This window comes from Hyaena hyaena, unplaced genomic scaffold (assembly GCF_003009895.1).
Source record: "Hyaena hyaena isolate Hyena2069 unplaced genomic scaffold, ASM300989v1 scaffold_582, whole genome shotgun sequence".
NCBI lineage: Eukaryota > Metazoa > Chordata > Mammalia > Carnivora > Hyaenidae > Hyaena > Hyaena hyaena.
Genome location: NW_024081214.1, coordinates 939930 through 957857, shown reverse-complemented (window position 1 = coordinate 957857; position 17928 = coordinate 939930). Strand labels below are relative to the sequence as shown.

Here is a 17928-nt window from a genome sequence, read left to right as displayed (position 1 = left end):
TACAAAGAATAAAATCGCTACTGTTCTATCTGGTGTTATTACTTAAAATTCTACATTTATCAAAAAGGCTATATAACACAGACATAAACGGACAGCTGACTTTTGACAAAAGTACAAAGGCAAGTCAGTGGAGAAAGTATAGTTTTTTAGTAAGTGGGAGTAGAATAAGTCTATATGTAAATGCAAAAAACAGGTACTTTAAGGGACACCTGAGTGGTCCAGTGAGTTAAGGATCCGACTCGATTTCTACTCAGGTCATGGGCCCAATGTCAGGTTCTTTGCTGACAGTGTGGAGCCTTCTTAGGATTATCTATCTCCTCTTCCTGCCCCTTCGCACTCACTCTCTTTCTCAAAAATGTACTTCAACCCATACCTTGTACCTTATTTAAAAAATAAGCTAAAAACGGATAGTAGACCTAAATGTAAAACCTTGCTTTGTGATCTTGGACTAGTTAGATTTATTACACACAATACTGAAAACACAATCCATAAGATAACAAATTGATAAACTGTATTTCATGGACATTAAAAACTTTTTTGCTCTTCATATATTGTTAGGACTAAAAGCCAAGATCCATACTGGGCAAAAATATTTACAAAGCACAAATGTAAAAGGATGTATCTAGAATATATCTTAAAACTCTCCAAAACTGGACTTAAAAAACACAATTAAAATGATGGGCAAAGGGTTTGAGCATATACTTCACCAAAGAAAATATATGGGTGGTAAATAATTACATGAAAGATGCCTAACATCATTAGAAAGACAAATTAAAACCACAATAAAATGGCACTCTGAACATGATAGAATGGCTAAAATTAAAAAGACTTATCATATGAAATGTTGGTAAGGATACAGGACCAGAACTCTCATATGCCACTGGAATGTAAAGTGATATAACCACTTTGGAAAAAAATTTAGCAGTTTCTTAAAAAGTTACACACACACACACACACACACACACACACACACACGATCCAGCCATTCTACTCAGTATTTATCCATAAGAAATGAAAGCTTATGGAGACAACTGGCTGGGTCAGTTGGTAGAGCATATGACTCTCATCTTGGGGTTTTAAATTCAAGCCCCATGTTGGGTATAGAGATTACTTAAAAAAAATCTTTTTAAAAAATACTTTAAGGGGCACCCAGATGGCCCTGTTGGTTAAGCGTCCACCTCTCCATATTGGCTCAGGTCATGATCTCACAGTTTGTGGGTCTGAGCCCCATGTAGGGCTCTGCTGCTGACAGTGTCGAGGCTGCTTGGGATTCTGTCTCTCCCTCTCTCTGTCCCTCCCCTACCCACTTGCATGCGTGCTCTCTCTCTCAAAATAAACTTTAATAAATAAGCTCTTAAAAAAATGAAAGCGTACGTCCAAACAAAAACTTTTATATGGATATTCATTGTAGCTTTATTCATAGTTGTCAAAAAGTGGAAAGGCAACCCTAATATCTATCCACAGATGAATGGATAAACCAATCGTGGTATCACAATGTCTACAAGAATCCCACAATAATTATGCTAGGTAAAGGGCAGACAGGAAAAATAAAAACTGGTTCTATTAAGGTAAAATTCTATAAAATGCAAACTAACCTATAGTGATACAAAAAAGGTGTTTGAAAACGGGTACTGGAGAGGTATGGAAGGAAGGGATTACAAGGAAGCATGAGGAAATACCTTTTGGAGGTGAGGACATGTTCACCACACTAATTGCAACAATGGCTTCACAGGTGTATACATACGTCAAAACACCGGACTACACTTAATATATGCAAGTATGTCAATTATACTTCAATAAAACTAAACTTTAAAAAGCACAAATTATTAGCATTTTGATTCATGTAGGGCATAAATACTTGTACAATACACACCACATTCATGTTTTTACTTATGGTTTTGAAAGACTATATGGCTTATGAAACTCAGAATCTTAACCCAAGGAGCATCATAGGGGGAACCATTGAAAACAGCCAAATGGGTTTTTGTCTGTTTAGAATGCATTTATGTGGCTCCTCATAAGGATGTATTGTATGAGCACCCTTCAATATTGTCAAGTTCAGCAAATCCTGCGAATCCTTAACAGCTGAGGAGTACAGCAGTCAGTTATGCCTTTAAAGTACCTATTCCTCTATGTCTTCGGAACAAGGCTAAATGGCAATATGCTGGTGAGGATTTGGGAAAATCTTAACTCTAGCTTGAATGAACTTTTGAAATATGAGGTATAGAAAGGTTTTGTCTTCCAAGACGCAGGCTAAGCTCTATATTTCGGATATCAAAATTGCTATGGTTCAATGACTCACCTGGAGGGTAAAAGGAAAGGGAAAGTTACTGTCTTATTGTTGTTATACTGTTCTAATTCGAAGTAGCAACAGTTCACAATAAAGTACTGATAGCCTGTTTATCTCCGCCTCTTTATAGGTACTTCACCCACCTCCTTATCCAACAATACCTTTGGGATGAGATCATATTTAAAACACACACACACACCAATGAATAATAGCAAGTACTATAAATCTGCATTCAAGCACTGTAGGTACAGTCAAGTACTACAGATAGGTACGCTAAACTAAGACCAGAGCAGAGCAGAATCTGTATTTTAAGTGTCTTCTTTGGATCACATTAAAGAATTTGGTGTTAGTCAGCCTGCTCTTTGGATTAATAATTTTTTCCCTTTCTTGAAACAAATGAGATAGAGAACACTAAGCTGAAGTATATTATATTTAAAACAATTTGTGGGCACACCTGGGTGGCTCAGTTGATTAAGCATCCGACTTTGGCTCAGGTCATGCATGATCTCATGGTTCATGGGTTTGAGCCCCACATTGTGCTCTGTGCTGACAGCTTGGAGTATGGAGCCTGCTTTGGATTCTGTTTCTCCCTCTCTCACTCTATACCCCTCCCCCACTCATGCTCTGTCTCTCTCATTCTAAAATAAACATTAAAAAAAATTTTTTTTAATCTGTGGATGTTGTAACTCAGCTGACTAAAGTCCCCTTCCTGTCCCTCCCCCTCCCGGCAAATTCTGCAAAACCTAAGACTAGGACTTACAGATTACTGAAAACCCATATTTCACAAGAAAATATATAATTATTCATACATTTATCTATCACGCTCTCAATGGCCTTAATTGGCAATCTGATTCCCTATTTAACTATTTGAAAGCACTTCCACATTATTAACAATCACAGCATTTTACTCTTAATAATGTGCATTGATGATTGTAGCATTTTGCTCTTTCAAATGACACCATTCAAACTTCAATTTATAGCATTTCAGTGTATAAATCACATAAATAGCATTTCAATTTATACCCAGAATACTTACCATTATTTGAAAGTAACAGGAAATCCAAGGGTCATACCTTGTTCTCATACTGACATTGTTACACTAATTACACATAATGGGTTACCTATGCTATCACAAGATGGTAGACACTCATAATTCAGCGGTGCAAGAAATGTAAAGGCCTTTACTCAGCTTCCTAAAGACTCAAGCTAAATGATTTGGCAGATTTCAGCACAATACCAAAGACAAATGTGAACTTCCGTGCATTGCTAAAGAGTAATTTGACCATACACACCAAAACTTGAAATGTACATATCCTTTGACCAAGCTCTTCCATTTCTAGAAATTATGTGTACACAATATTCTATTAACAAAATATTTATTATAGCACGGTTTCTTACAACGAAAGATTGGAAATGACCACTAATACGGAGACTACATAACTTGTGGTAGTGTAAGAAGCTGTGATACTCAGTAGTATCAAGATAGAATCTCTGGAAAGAGACTCCCTGGGTTAAAATCCTGAGTCCTATTACTTATGAGTTCTGTGACACTGTTGGGCATTTAACTACCCCATCCCTAATTTGTTTCATTTGTTAAATGGGGAAAATTTAACACCTATCATATAAAATTGTTGTGAGGTTTCCATGAATTAATATAACCCAAATATTAAGTGCCTGGATCAGTAGTAAGTTCTCAATAAATGTTACAGATGATGATGATGACACATTAGTACAATTTAAAAGAATGATGAAGCTTTACCCTGTATGAACGTGGAAAGATCTCCAAGATAACACTTTTAAGTGAAAAATATAAGGTCCAGAATAATATGTATTTGTTAGCAAATACATATAAGAAAAGAATAAGGACTAGGAGAGACGGAGAAAACACACACATATAAATACATAATTTTTACTCATTTGTATGTGTAAATCCATTTAACTTGATTAAAAATACTGTTGAGTGATTTAATTAGTGCCAAAACAAGCCAAGTAATAAAACTATACTGTATATACCTGAGCAAAAAGCATAGTAACTAAATAATAATGAAAAATGTTTATATAGATCTTATTATGTGCCAATAGGCCTAATCACTTTTCTTATATTATTGCTTTGATCCTCACAACACTTAATGAAGTAAATATTCCTGATCTTTACTTTAAAGCTGAAAAAATGCAGAAAGATAAAAGTAAGTAACTTCCCCCAAGTCACACTGTTAGGAAGTAGCAGAGCCAGGATGTGAGCCAGTTTGTCTCCAGTACTTAGGTCCTTAAAGTCCTTGCTATATTGCCTCTCAATACTACTTGAAAATTACTTTTTATTTACATATTATTCCAATTATTTTCAAAAAGAATTTGTACAGTTTGCAATAAAGACATATATACAATCAAGTTAATAATATTGATAACGAAAAGGGGAAAAAAGTATCAACGTGAGAAAGAAATACAGATGTTTAAACATGCAACAAATCCAACTCTAAAGCAGCTGCCATGTTCTATTACAGCCTGGATGATGTACTAACCTCAGCCTCTCATAATAACTGAAATAAAGTATTAGATAATTGTAAATACTTTTAATTTTGCCTCTTTAAAGACATTTTTATTTGAGGGGTGCCTGGCTGGCTCAGTGGGTACAGCATGTGACTCAGCCACATCCTGGCTTGATCTCAGAGTCATGAGTTCAAGCCCCACATTGGTAGTGGAGATTACTTGGGGGAAAAAAAAAGATATTCTTATTTGAAGCTTTCCCTAAGGAGAATTACTCATGTATCTAGGTTTGTTTTTTAAATTAACTAAAACTCAAAAGTGGACTTTTCCTTATTCTGATTCTGTCATGTGATTAAGTCAGGTGACACACCACACACTTGTGAAATATGCTCTGTATTTCCCAGGCATGAAGCATTTCTGGAAAACTTAATATTCATATCAAAATCAAAATGTTTATTTGCAAACCGATCTGGTAATGCCTATGACTTTTCCGCACATTTTTTTTTTTACAAGTAGTATATTGTTAAGTTGGTTTCCATATAACACCCAGTGCTCATCCCCACAAGTGCCCTCCTCCATGCCCATCACCCCACCCCCCCCACACACACACCCATCAGTCCTCAGTTTGTTCTCAGCATTCAAGAGTCTCTCATGGTTTGCCTCTCTCCCTCTCCCCCACTATTTCCCCGCTTCTTCTCCCCCATGGTCCTCCGTTAAGTTCCTCCTAATCTTCTTATAAATTTTCTGCACATTTTAAATGACTATTTCTTATTGGACACCTAATGGTTACCACATACACAAAATTAAGGAGAATTTATGGGGTTATCAGGATAAGTTACACACTTTCATCTCAGATATCAGACTACTTAAGGCAAAAAGTATTTCAGATAATTGCCATTTCTGGCCATTTCAAATAGTATTTTCCCCCTTATTAATTCTTTCTTTGACCTATCAGAATGCTTTTTTTTTTTTTAATGCTAATAGTTTTGGGGCACCTGGGTGGTTCAGTCAGTTAAGTGTCTGACTTCGGCTCAGGTCATGATCTTGTGGTTCACGAGTTCAAGCTCCACGTCAAGCTCTGTGCTGACAGCTCAGAGCCTGGAACCTGTTTCAGACTCTGTGTCTCCCTCTCTCTCTCCCCTTCCCCAGCTCTTGCTCTGTCTGTCTCTCTCTCAAAAATAAATAAAAACATTTAAAAAAATTTTTTTAAATAAAATGTTAATAGTTTTGTTTTTTCTAATAACAAACACTACACGTTCGTTGTAAAAATAAAAACACATAATATAGAAAAGTATAAGAAACAAAAGTAAAAATCACCTGAAATGCCCATCCAACCACTCTGAGATGGCCACTGAACATTTTGGTGACTATCCTTTTCTGCAATTCATCTTATACAGACACACAAACAGGTAGTTTTATATACATATATTGTTGTGGATACCCTTTTTTCTTTCCTTCTTTTTCTTTTTGCTTATTTCCTCCCTCCAATGCTAACAAATATACAAGCATAGACAAAATTCAAAATGTTTTTCAACTGTTCTATAAAAATGGGATCTCGTTATATACATCTCTCTAACCTTGCCTTTGTTACTTAAGATACATGATGGAGATCCTTTCAACTTATCAGTATAGATTTTAAATCCCACTTTTTAATAACTCCAAAAATATTCCATGATATGCCTGTGCCATGATTTATACAATACCCTACTGACAGGCATTCCCTTTGTTCCCAGGCTTTTGCTACTACAAACCATTGCTGCAATCAACATTCACGTAGATGCGTGCTTGGTTACTGGTGTTTTTCTTTTTTTCTTTTTGAGACAGAGGGGGAGAAAGAATCTGAAGTGGGCTCTGCACTGACAGCAGTGGGCCTGATGAGGGGCTGCAACTCATAAACCATGAGATCATGACCTGAGATAAGGTTGGATGGTCAATCAAGTGAGCCACCCAGGCACCCCTGGTGTTTTTATTTCTTTTCTTTTTTTTTATTTTTAAAAAATGTTTATTTTTGAGAGAGAGACAGAGTGCGAGAGAGGTGAGGGGCAGAAAGAGGGAGACATAGAATCTGAAGCAGGCTCCAGGCTCCGAGCTATCAGCACAGACCTCAACACAGGGCTCAAACCCTCCAGCTGTGAGATCATGACCTGAGCTGAAGTCAGACACTTAACTGACTAAGTCACCCAGATGCCCCGGTGTTTTTATTTCTAAGGAAACAATTCCACGGAGTGGGAATGCTGAATGGAAGAACATATATTTTCAATATTAACAGATACTGCCCTAATTGTTTACTAAAAAAACCTATAACAATTCACATCTCCACTAGCATCTTATAAGAAAGTCTTTTACCACAAAACCCTACTAGCAGTAGGTTTACCATATAATTTTTGCTAATCATGAAAGAATATTTCATTGTTAGTATATCAATTACTAATGAAGTTATATTTTTTTTAAAGTATGTTGAATGTTTGGACTTGTCTTCTATGAAGTTCTGGTCGTATGTTTAACCAGGCTTCTATTGTATGGACTTTTACTTAATAACTTATAATTTATAAGTTAACTTATAAATGTTAACCTTTTTTCTTTTATACTCTGTATCTGTTATTTCAAACACTTTTTTTTCAATCCACCTTTTGTACTTTATCTTTGCCACTGAAAACTACCACATCTAGGCTATATGTATAAAGAAAATTCAAGAGATTAATATTTTAAATATTTTGTTTACATTACGCTTTTATCCCTCCAAAACTGTTTTGTGTGTGTGCTGCAAAGCAGCAGCTCAATTTTGTTTTCTTCTAGACAGAAAAGTTGTATCAGTTATATTTACTATATATATGCATTTTCTATGTTGAATTGAAATATTACTTTGTCAGATATTAAATTGCTTTGCATGCTGGGATTTACTTCTGCTTTTAAAATTTTGCTGTGCTTACATATGCCTAAACATATGTCTGGACATACAAAATTAAATAACTTACTTAGTTATCTGGAAAAGCTGAAACATTTTCATTTAAGATATTCAGAGAATTAACAAGAAATCATTATTTAAATGTCTTAATTCTCCATATCGAATTTAAAAAAAAAAAAACTCTAGTGCCCAAAGCAATGACTATTCATTGTAGAAATTTACATATACAAAAGGTAGAGTAATAAATTCTAAATCTTTCTTTAATCTCCTAATCCAGAGATAATCACTTATACTGATGCATTTTCTTGCAAGTTTTTCAATAGGTATATACAATTACTACTACATAGTTCTTTTTTATGTGTCTTTCTTCAATTTTATGAATATTTTCCAATTTAATTGGTCTTCTGTATTTTACTTTAAAAAAACACTCTGTTGGGGTGCCTAGGTGGCTTAGTTGGATGGAGTGCCCAACTCTTGATTTTGAGTTAGGTTATATCCCAAAGTCATGGGTGATCAAGTCCCACACGGGCTCTGCGCTGAGCATGGAGCCTGCTTGAGATTCTCTCCTTTTCCCTCTCTCTCCCTTCCCCCTGCTCTTTCAAATAAAAACGATAAAATAAAAAATAATAATAACTAAAACAAAACATAAAGTCTGGTTGCTTTTCAGTGTTCAAACATATTTGGAGCTCTTCTGCACCATACCATTGACTTTCAATAAAATATGCTTACTTATTTTTCAGAAAAGAAAGCATGACATGTTGTAGGTATAATTTTTTAAAAAGTTTTATCACTGAAACAATAGTTTGGGGTTTTTTTTTAGTTTATTTATTTATTTTGAAAGAGACAGCACAAGTGGGGGAAGGGCAGGGGGTGGGCAGAGAATCCCAAGCAGGCTCCGCACTGTCAGCATGGAGCTTAACATAGGGCTTGAACTCATGAACTGTGAGATCATGACCTGAGCTGAAACCAAGAGTCAGGCGCTTAAGTGACTGAGCCACCCAGGAGCCTCAAAACAGCAATAATAACATTAAGACTCAAAACTGAAAATCTTACTCTTGGAAGCTAGTTATACTGATGCCAATAAGCTACAGCAACATAAAAAAAATCACAGGTTAAATCTGAAAATATTATGAATACCAATTTTTAAAAACAGTCTAATGTTAGTTGTAAAATTTATTAACTACAGATAACTACAAACAAATATAAAAAGGAGTTTCAAATAAATTCATTCACAGTAGTTAATTAATTTTAAAAATGGCTTCGATAGTTAAGTAAAAAGAAAAATCTATACTATGAAAATATACATTCATTCCAGCTATCTTTATAAATACAAACTCACAAAATACATGTGTATACATATCTATTTATATTATATATAATATGTATGTATTATATACCTAAAAGAATACACTTATACAAACCAGAGTCACTTCCATTTCACAATAGGAAAAAACATAACTGTAAAACTTTAGAAGTCTCTACAAAAAGAAATTAAATGGAAAACACTGACCACAATTTATTTCACCAAAATACAGAAGTTAACATTAAAGAAAATTCAGTAATCTCTTAATAAAATCTTTCCTTAGAACAAATGAGTAATAATTTTTCAGGATTAAGGTGAAACATAAACTCATGATAACTATACTTCAATTATTGTTCAATTTACTGTTATTTTCCAATACAAAACCACTAATCTTTGTGAATCATCAATTTAGAAGGGAGAATATTTTACTTCACTTCAAGTCTCCATTATATTCTCTATATACCCCTGTCTACTTCACCTGAAGATAAAGATAAGATATAAAAACATGTAGAGTAAAAGGCAAAATTTTTAAACAAACTCAAAGTTCCTGCTCTATAGCTCTGTACAATTATTTTTTTAATTTGAGAGAGAGAGAGAGCACACAAGCATGCAAGGTGGGGAGGGGGGCAGAGAGGGAGAGAGAGAATCTTAAGCAGGCTCCATGCTCAGCACGGAGCCTGATAAAGGGCTTGATCCCACAACCCCAGGATTACGACCTAAGCAGAAATCGAGTCACTCAACTGACTGAGCTACGCAGGTACTCTATTAGCTCTGTACAATTTTATCATATTTCTATAACACACCATAGGAATAAAAATCTAGAAACAAAAGAACTACTTCCTTAAACTGATTCCACATATTAATAATCGTAAGCTTTGGAAAATCTGTATTAATATTAAGTCACTGCAGTTGCCAAAATAATGGGACTTACGTTGATATTTCTCAGCTTCTATTGATAAATCTGTTTTAGAATCGTTGCTATAAGTACATTTTTCTTGCTCTTCTATTTTTTGGTAACAGCATCTACTCGTTTCTTCATCCCCCAAACCCGTTCCTCAATTTTATAGGATGTCTTAAGCCTCCTTTAAAAATTCAATAGGGGCGCCTGGGTGGCTTGGTCGGTTAAGCGTCCGACTTTCGCTTAGGTCATGATCTCGCGGTTCGTGGGTTCGAGCCCCGCGTCGAGCTCTGTGCTGACTGCCAGCTCAGAGCCTGGAGCCTGTTTCAGTCTGTGACTCCCTCTCTCTTTGACCCTCCCCTGCTCACGCTGTCTCTCTCTCTCTCCCAGAAATAAATAAAACATTAAAAAAAATAAAATAAAATAAAAAAATAAAAATTCAATATATAAAACCAAGCTACATATGAGTAAAGTTACTAAAAATTTACCAAGTATGTTCTAGGTATCCTGCATTCATGATCTAATTTAATGGCAGTTATGAGATAAATATAAGAAAACTTAAGCTTAGGGGCGCCTGGGTGGCTCAGTTGGTTGAGCCTCGACTCTCGATTTCAGCTCAGGTCATGATATCACTGTTTGTGGGTTCGAGCCCCACACTGGGCAGTGCTGGAAGTACAGACCTTGCTTAGGATTCTCTCTTCCTCTACCTCTCTCTTTCAGAATGAATAAATAAACTTAAGAAATATACATCTATAGAAAACGTAAGCTTAAATTAAGTAAACTGTCCAAGGTCACACAGCCTAAAGTAGCGATAGGGCCAGAACCTGAAACCAGGTCTACGTGATTGAGAAATTTATACTAATAAAGCCTACACTATATTGCTTTACATTTAAATGCCACTTAGTTTTTAAAATACTTTCACATAGATTATCTAGGGTTTATCTCATTTGAACTCACAATAAATACCCTTGAGAGAATTCCTAAGTTTACTTAGGAGAAGTAGAAACTTAGAGAAACTTGGGAGAAGTTACTCCCAACTTTAAAAAAGCATGTAACTAAAGTGGTAGGTCTGAATGATGACCTTCTGATTTTTACTCTAGTGCTATAACACTTGCAGCCTAAACAGGGAGTCATATTTTTAAATATAACTCACTTTTCCTCCCTTCCCTTTCAAACTTGGATGATAACCATACTTATTAGTAACCATATGCTGTGAAAATAAGTGCGACACTGCATTAATAAAGTCTATCTGAAGGTTATGTCTATTCCTCTGACCATGATTTGGATGGTTATTATTACCAATTTATACTTGAAAATTAGTACCTACTGAACAACCTCAGAAGGAGCTATGATTTGCGAGAGGTTGAAAAATAGTTTAATCTTCCTGTTCAACTGTCAAATACTCATTCAATAAACAATTTACTAGGGACCCATCAGGTACTTCAGCATCCTGGTTCTGAAGACACAACTAGAGACTATTCTTGAACTCCTAGGAGCTTTATGGTTTATTAAGGAACAGCCCAGCCAACAGTAATTAAATGCAATGTGCCAAAAGTGAAAATAGAATAGAAAATATTGTGTAATAGTCTATAAGACTCAATGGCTAGTTCTGCCAATAGAGGAGGAAAAAGCATTCTCGGGGGTGGTGATAATCTATAAAAGTAGTGAAATATAAGAAAGACCTTAGAATAACGACACAAGCAGTGTCAGGGACTTTAACACAGAAACTCTTGTGGGTCATTTACTGTTGGACTACAGGACAATTCCCTAATGAATGTTAAGTTTTCTCCATGCAATATGCATAAAACTGATAAAGCTGGTTTCAGAAATGGCTTCCTAGCTTCAAATCACTTGCTTGTTTCTGTGTGAATTATGCATAATGTTAATGCTCTTTTACACGTTCAAGTTGAGTAGCAATTTAGCCACCAATTCCTGCTTCCAATTTCATTAGCAGGTCTAGCTTTCATAGTTCCCTAAAACTGGGGAAATTGTGAAGTAAAATTGCAGACTCATTCACAACCTCTTTCATATTGACATTTTCCCTTCTAGTACTCAATGCTGTTTAGCTGGTTTTCTCTTTCCTACTTTGGTCTCACCCAGACAGGACTAGTTGGGACTTCCAGGGCTCTTAAAAAATGTGTTGCATTTGGTGGAATGTCACCTGGTCAATGAAGCAACACTGCTTATGTTTTTCTCTCCTCTAGAGATCAGAGAACTTTATTCTGGAGCAAATTAATGGATGAAACTATATGTATATTGGTAACAGGCATGGCTACATAAACATACCAATAGATTAGCACAACAGCACAAAATGCTGAAACTGTAAATCAGGATAATGGTCTTCTTTATTACTTAGGGAAAGCAAAAAACATTTTTAAATTAAGCTTTCTAGCAAGAAACATCCACAGGTCAGTGTTTTGATTTTTTAAATTACTATAAAAGTATTTGTTAATATTATGCTAGAATTTTAACCTTTTGTTCCCCTTAACAAAATCAGTTTATTGTAGAGAATTTGGATACACAAAAACCCAATCAGTCACATCCACTACTCAAAGACTGATTCCATCTTCCTCACTTTTCAGCTACCTTTTAAATGGATTCAATTACACTGACTAGACCACTACAAGGTTTAATAGAGAATGACTTTTCAGATTTTAAAAAAGTGTAATTTAAATTTTAAAAATCAAATTTGTAGGGCGCCTGGGTGGCTCAGTCAGTTAAGCATCTGACTTCGGCTCAGGTCAGATCTCACAGTTCGTGGGTTTGAGCCCCACATCAGGCTCTGTGCTGACAGCTCAGAGCCTGGAGCCTGTTACCGATTCTGTGTCTCCCTCTTTCTTTGCCCCTCCCCCACTTATGCTCTGTCTGTCTCAAAGATAAACTATAAAAAATTTTTAAAAAAATCAAATTTGTCATTTTTGTAAGGCCTTTCAAGTTAAAAGAACCAGAAAGACTTCCTGAGTTTGAGGTGTAAATAAAAGAGTTTAACCCAAAACTGAAAAACACTCTTCCCTAAATCACATTGTTTGGGGTCAAAACACTGGTTACCACATTACATATGAAATGAGAGTACATTGGGTTGGGCAAAAACCGAAGCAAAATAATTTCCGTATTTTCACAAAACACTATTCATCAAAATCTAAAGAAGTCCCTTGCAGTTATACAAATAGGGAAAGCTAAGAAGGAATAGAAGTGTTACTTAATATAAATTTACTACTGGTCAAGGAATTGACTGGGAGTGGTGATTAAGTAGGATTTTAGAGAGAAGTGGCAAAAAAGAAATATCTAAGGCTTAAAATATGAAGTAAGCAATATCTCGACTTAACTTCCCTACCTTTAAGTTTTAGGCCAAATACATTTGGTTTAATTATACTTTCAGCCCATTAGTTTCTTAAGAATTACTTCCCTTTCGGGGAAACCTAGTCACTTTTAAATAAGCTAGTCTGGGTCTCCTGTAGAGCAAGAAGCCGCAACACCATCATCCTTGAACGCCTCCCATTCAATTGAGACTGTCGCATTACCAACATCTCCTGTTTTGAAGCTCGTGTATCTTTATTCTTTCAACTGTTTTCTCCCTGCACCACAACGTCAGAAGAGAAAGGTAAAAGGCCCTTCCAGGCTCAACCAAAGTATATGAACATTTACAAAATGCCTCTCGCGGGGATGTCAGATAAAAAAACCTCAGAATTACTGAGAAAGCACATTTCGGAAGCAAGCTTTACAGTGACTCCGCAGTGAGGGCCACATTAGTGACATTCTCTCCCAAGCCTGTCTCATCGGATACGCCTCTGCCTCCAGGGTTTTTCCTACCTCCCCGCTCCTCGGCCGGCGTCTGGAAGATACAGACGGAGAAGGGCCTTAGCCAAAGAATGGGCTTTGGGAAATTGGACCTGGAGACTACTGCAGACCCCGAGAAACGGCTGAACCAAATCCACTACAGTAAGCCCCTGAGTCCAAACAGGGAACCATAATGGCCGCACTCACCCCTAACCCCAGGAAAGGTGGACACCCCACTTCTATGTTGCGGGGGCGACCACAGTAGGGGAAGGGAGGGTCAGCAAAAGTGGAGAAAAGAGCTCGCAGCCAGTGCAGGATGACAGCGGGGAGGAAGCCCTGGACAACCCAGGCCTCCGTTCACACTTTCCCTTATCTTCCTCTTCCCACCCCTGGTCCTATCCCCACCAGTCACCGGTTACCGGTCGCCGCTCACCTGCTCGGGCGCGAGGTGCAGAAGCAGTACCGATCACGGATCAGAGGCTCTGTCACTGCGGGAGGGGAAATCTTCAGCTGCAGAGAGGGGCGGGCCTAGACAGTCACGTGACCCAAAGCTCCGCCCTGCCGCCCCAGGCGGGCGTGATGCATCTTGGGGGCCTGTATTTTTGCGATATGCTTGAACAGTAATGTTCTTGCGATTAAATTAGAGAAGAAAAAAAAACAAAAAAATTTCACAAAGACTACCTCGTAAAGTGTAACGTGGAACGCGTGCGTGAAATAGGTTAAAGTGCATTGCTAAGGAAGTGACGCTTATGCTGCGCTCTAAGGACCGGAAATGGCGATGGCGTTCTGTCCCACAGCGGCTGGCGGATGAAATCCCAGGCGAAATTCCAGGCTTAATCCCTTAGTCACGTGGCCCCCAAACTTGGAACATGCTGGACGGAAACCAAATTATCGGGCCGATTGTTGATTACGCTAGTCTTAAAAACGTCTCGCTAGTCTTAAAAACGTCTCATTAGTTTGAGTCAACCGCAGATTCCTTTGCATTTAGAAGAACCATCTTTATAAAATCCTATTAGGAGACAGTAGTGTTTGAAGGTCATTCTGGAGGCAACTAACTGGAAAGACGGGGAAGACTGATCTTGCTAAAGCGGGAGAAGAGAGAGAGAGAGGGGTGGAAAAATCCGGATTTTACCGCCAGGGCCTACCGGACAAGCCCCACAAGTAGTGTCGTAAGGGATGGGAGGAGTAAAATGACGCCAGAAGCCACAGCCCAGTTAGAAAATGGAGGTCCTGAAGTGGAGGGGGAAGGGTGCACCGAGAACAGCAGTGCGGCTGCGCGCGAGGCGGCCGGCGCGCCGGCGCGCAGAGGGGGCGGGGTGAAAGGTCATAGCGCGGTGGCGGGTCTGGCTGGCGGCGGCCGCGGGCGGGAGTCGATTGCCCGGTGTGCACGTGTGGAGAAGCGGCGGCACAGCGCGGCCGCGGGAGGCACCCCCGCCCCCTTCGGAGACGCAGGGCTGCGCTCGATTCTCGCGGCCTCCGTCACCCGCTCAGCTCCCTGCCCTAGGTGGGGAGGCCGGCTTGTGGGGGTTGAGTGGCCCGAACTGAGGGCTCGGAGAGCTCAGGGCGGCGACGACAACGGCGTTGATATCGGTGGTAACAACGGCCTCAGCAGGCGGGGAAGATGAAAGGGTGAGAAGGGCAGCCGGGCAGGGCCCGGCGGGCGGGGGAAGAGGGGCAGCGAAGGAGGGGAGAGACTCCGGGCGAAGACCCGGCGGAGGGAGAATTCTGGGCTTCTGTCTGCCCAGCTGAGGAGGCGGATGCTCGGCGCGGGCTCTTGGCGGGCTGAAGGGCCAGCAGGGGCAAAACCCGGGGAAGCCAGGATTTCGGCCGGGAGGACGAGTATGGGTCGAGCGGACACTAGCAGCCGAGTGGGGCAGCAGGGAAAAGGCTCTTGTGAGGGTCCTTGGGCCTCCTACCTGGGAGCGGACGACGGAGCCCCCACCCCCCATCCCCAGCCCGCCACTCCAAGAGGAGTGATCTGGTGGTCCTCTTCAGATCCAGGCTCTGCCCTAGGAACTGCGGTCTTTGACACCTTTCCGTCTTATTTACACTTGGAAACTGGGCAGAACCTTCTGGAGGGAGAAGGAGTTGGAATAAAGAGCGTGGGGCTGAGTATTAAGAGCTAGTGACTCAACTGGATTTGGGTTGGGTCAGAGCGAGTGGAGGAGGGGGAGAGAGCGTGAGCTCTACAGTCTTGGGGTGCCAAAATGTTTGAGGAAGTATTGTTGATCAGTAGGTGGAGCTATTGCTCCAGTAGTTTACTGTTGCCCCTGTGCTGTGAGGGGGGTTCTTGGTTACCCCAGGAAGCTTTTTTTTAGGTAATTAGAAAAATTAATATTCTTTCACAGTTTCCCTCTTGGATAAAATTAGGGATTATATTGGTTCAGCTCTTTCCATTTGGATGATGTCACCTTACTATTAAATTACATACTCTTAAAATATTAATTACATAACAGTATTTGAAAATATTTCCTAAATCCTAAGCCGTTTTGGAGCCTTCCTTTTATCAGTTTTAAAAGCTGAGGGTTTTTTTTTTTTCTATTATAGCCAGTCAGTTAAAGAACTGGAATTCTGTTTCGAGTTAGTGAAGCCTTACAAACTGTTCAGCCTTTTGAAGGATGAAATAAAAGTCAGTCTTTGAAATAATCTCAAGCTGCCTGAAGCAAGGCTCTAAATATCGATGTGTGTATGTGTGTGGGGTCGCAGAGGTCCAAGAAAGTTTAATTTGGCCTTAGGTCTGTAATATGATTTCCTGCTCTGAGTTTACTTTATACTGGAAATTCATTCTAATGTTTAATTGTATGTTTTACATTAAAGTGTAGGAATAATGAAATTTTCGTAGTACCTGCGCTATTTCGTGTCAGATTCTGAAGAGTTCCAATCAGGATACTAATTGAGGTGTGGGAGGTACTGGTAATATTTGAACCATGAACTAGAAAGTTTGGCTATTTTTTATGTGATCCAATGTAATTTAGTGAGATTTTTCTTTTTTTCTTTTTCCTTTAATATGCATGCTGTTACTTATTTTTGTATTATCATCAGTGTGCAATACTTGTTCTGTTAAGGTACTAAAAATAAGGCTGAATAGGTCCCACGTTTGAGACTCTGCATGGTTCTATAAAGGAAGGCCTTCAAGAGATTATTTTGGGTGTTTAGAACCAAAGTCTTTAACTCTGTCTTGCTAGGGTGTAATATTCTTTCTGATATCTAACTTGGCAATAGAAATGGGGTCAAACAATGACATTATTCACAATCTTCCTGCAGTTAATAAACTTATGAGGCGATTAGCTCTTTATTTAAAATGGTGTTTTATATGTGTAACAACATGATGGTGCTAAGTCACCAGAAACAAGTAACTGGCCAGCTTTGGAGGAAATTTATAGTTCTTAAGTTGGTACCATAAGCTAGCAACTATCCCCAAAATGAAGGGTCCTTAGGTCTAGTTCCTATCACTTATGATTGGGAGCTTAAAGTTGTGTTCATCCTAATGGTAAATTTTTAAGATGATTTCACAAGGAATTTCAGTCCCTTTAACTTCCCAGACAACTAACTCCCAGGTAAGATGGGACTTTAAAACGTGTTTATAAGTCTTGATTTAAGGCACTGAACAAATGAAGATAATAGACATTATTTAAAAGATTCTAAGGTCCTTGAGTTCAAAGACTTGTATCTTTATGCACAATGTCGTTAGCGTTATAGTCCTGACTCTTGAAGAACTTCTAATTCTAGATCAGTCTGTTTACTGTTTTGTATTTTTGCCTATATTCACTATCCTTTTCAAACTTTTTAAAGTTACTAGGTTATCTGATTTTTTCTTCATGTTTTTACTTAGTTTTTATTGGTAGTATCGGGACATTCCATTGTGTTGGCATATTATTTGCCTTTCCTCCGTAGGAAAGTAGATAAATTTCCAGTTTTTAATTACTGCACGTATTTATATGCATGGTCTAGAAATTTGAGGTATATTACAAACTATTGTTTCCTTTGAACTAAAGCTGCTAGTTTTTATGGACAGGGATGTTGTAGTTTGAATTAGTGGATGGTAAGCTGGTAATTTTTTATCTATTATTCCTTTCTAGGGAAGGTGATATTTAAATAAGAAGTCACAACCATGACTGAGATGACAATATAATTAGTATAATAGAAAGTAAAACTAAATTCATTTACCTTTCAGTTGTAGCAAAGGGGTATAAATTAGTTCTAATAAAAACGTCTTTAACAAGATGTGAATATGTGCAAAGTAAAGATGGGAAAGTAGATGACAATAATAT

At 38.2% G+C, this 17928-nt stretch overlaps 2 protein-coding genes across 3 annotated transcripts in view; one reads left to right on the top strand and one right to left on the bottom strand.

Moving 5' to 3' along the window:
• ATP6V1A (ATPase H+ transporting V1 subunit A) overlaps positions 1–14316 on the bottom strand; it is a 65961-nt gene extending 51645 nt beyond the window's left edge. Inside the window, exon 1 of the mRNA XM_039256633.1 lies at positions 14091–14316. The gene's annotated coding sequence lies outside the window, so the exon portion shown is untranslated. The remainder of the gene's footprint in view (positions 1–14090) is intronic.
• Positions 14317–14975: 659 nt separating this feature from the next.
• The window catches only part of NAA50 (N-alpha-acetyltransferase 50, NatE catalytic subunit), a 28694-nt gene continuing 25741 nt past the window's right edge, over positions 14976–17928 (top strand). For both annotated transcript variants that reach the window (XM_039256640.1, XM_039256639.1), the window contains exon 1: positions 14976–15286. In XM_039256640.1, coding sequence (XP_039112571.1) covers positions 15279–15286 — 8 coding nt within the window. In that variant the 5' untranslated portion in view covers positions 14976–15278. The remainder of the gene's footprint in view (positions 15287–17928) is intronic.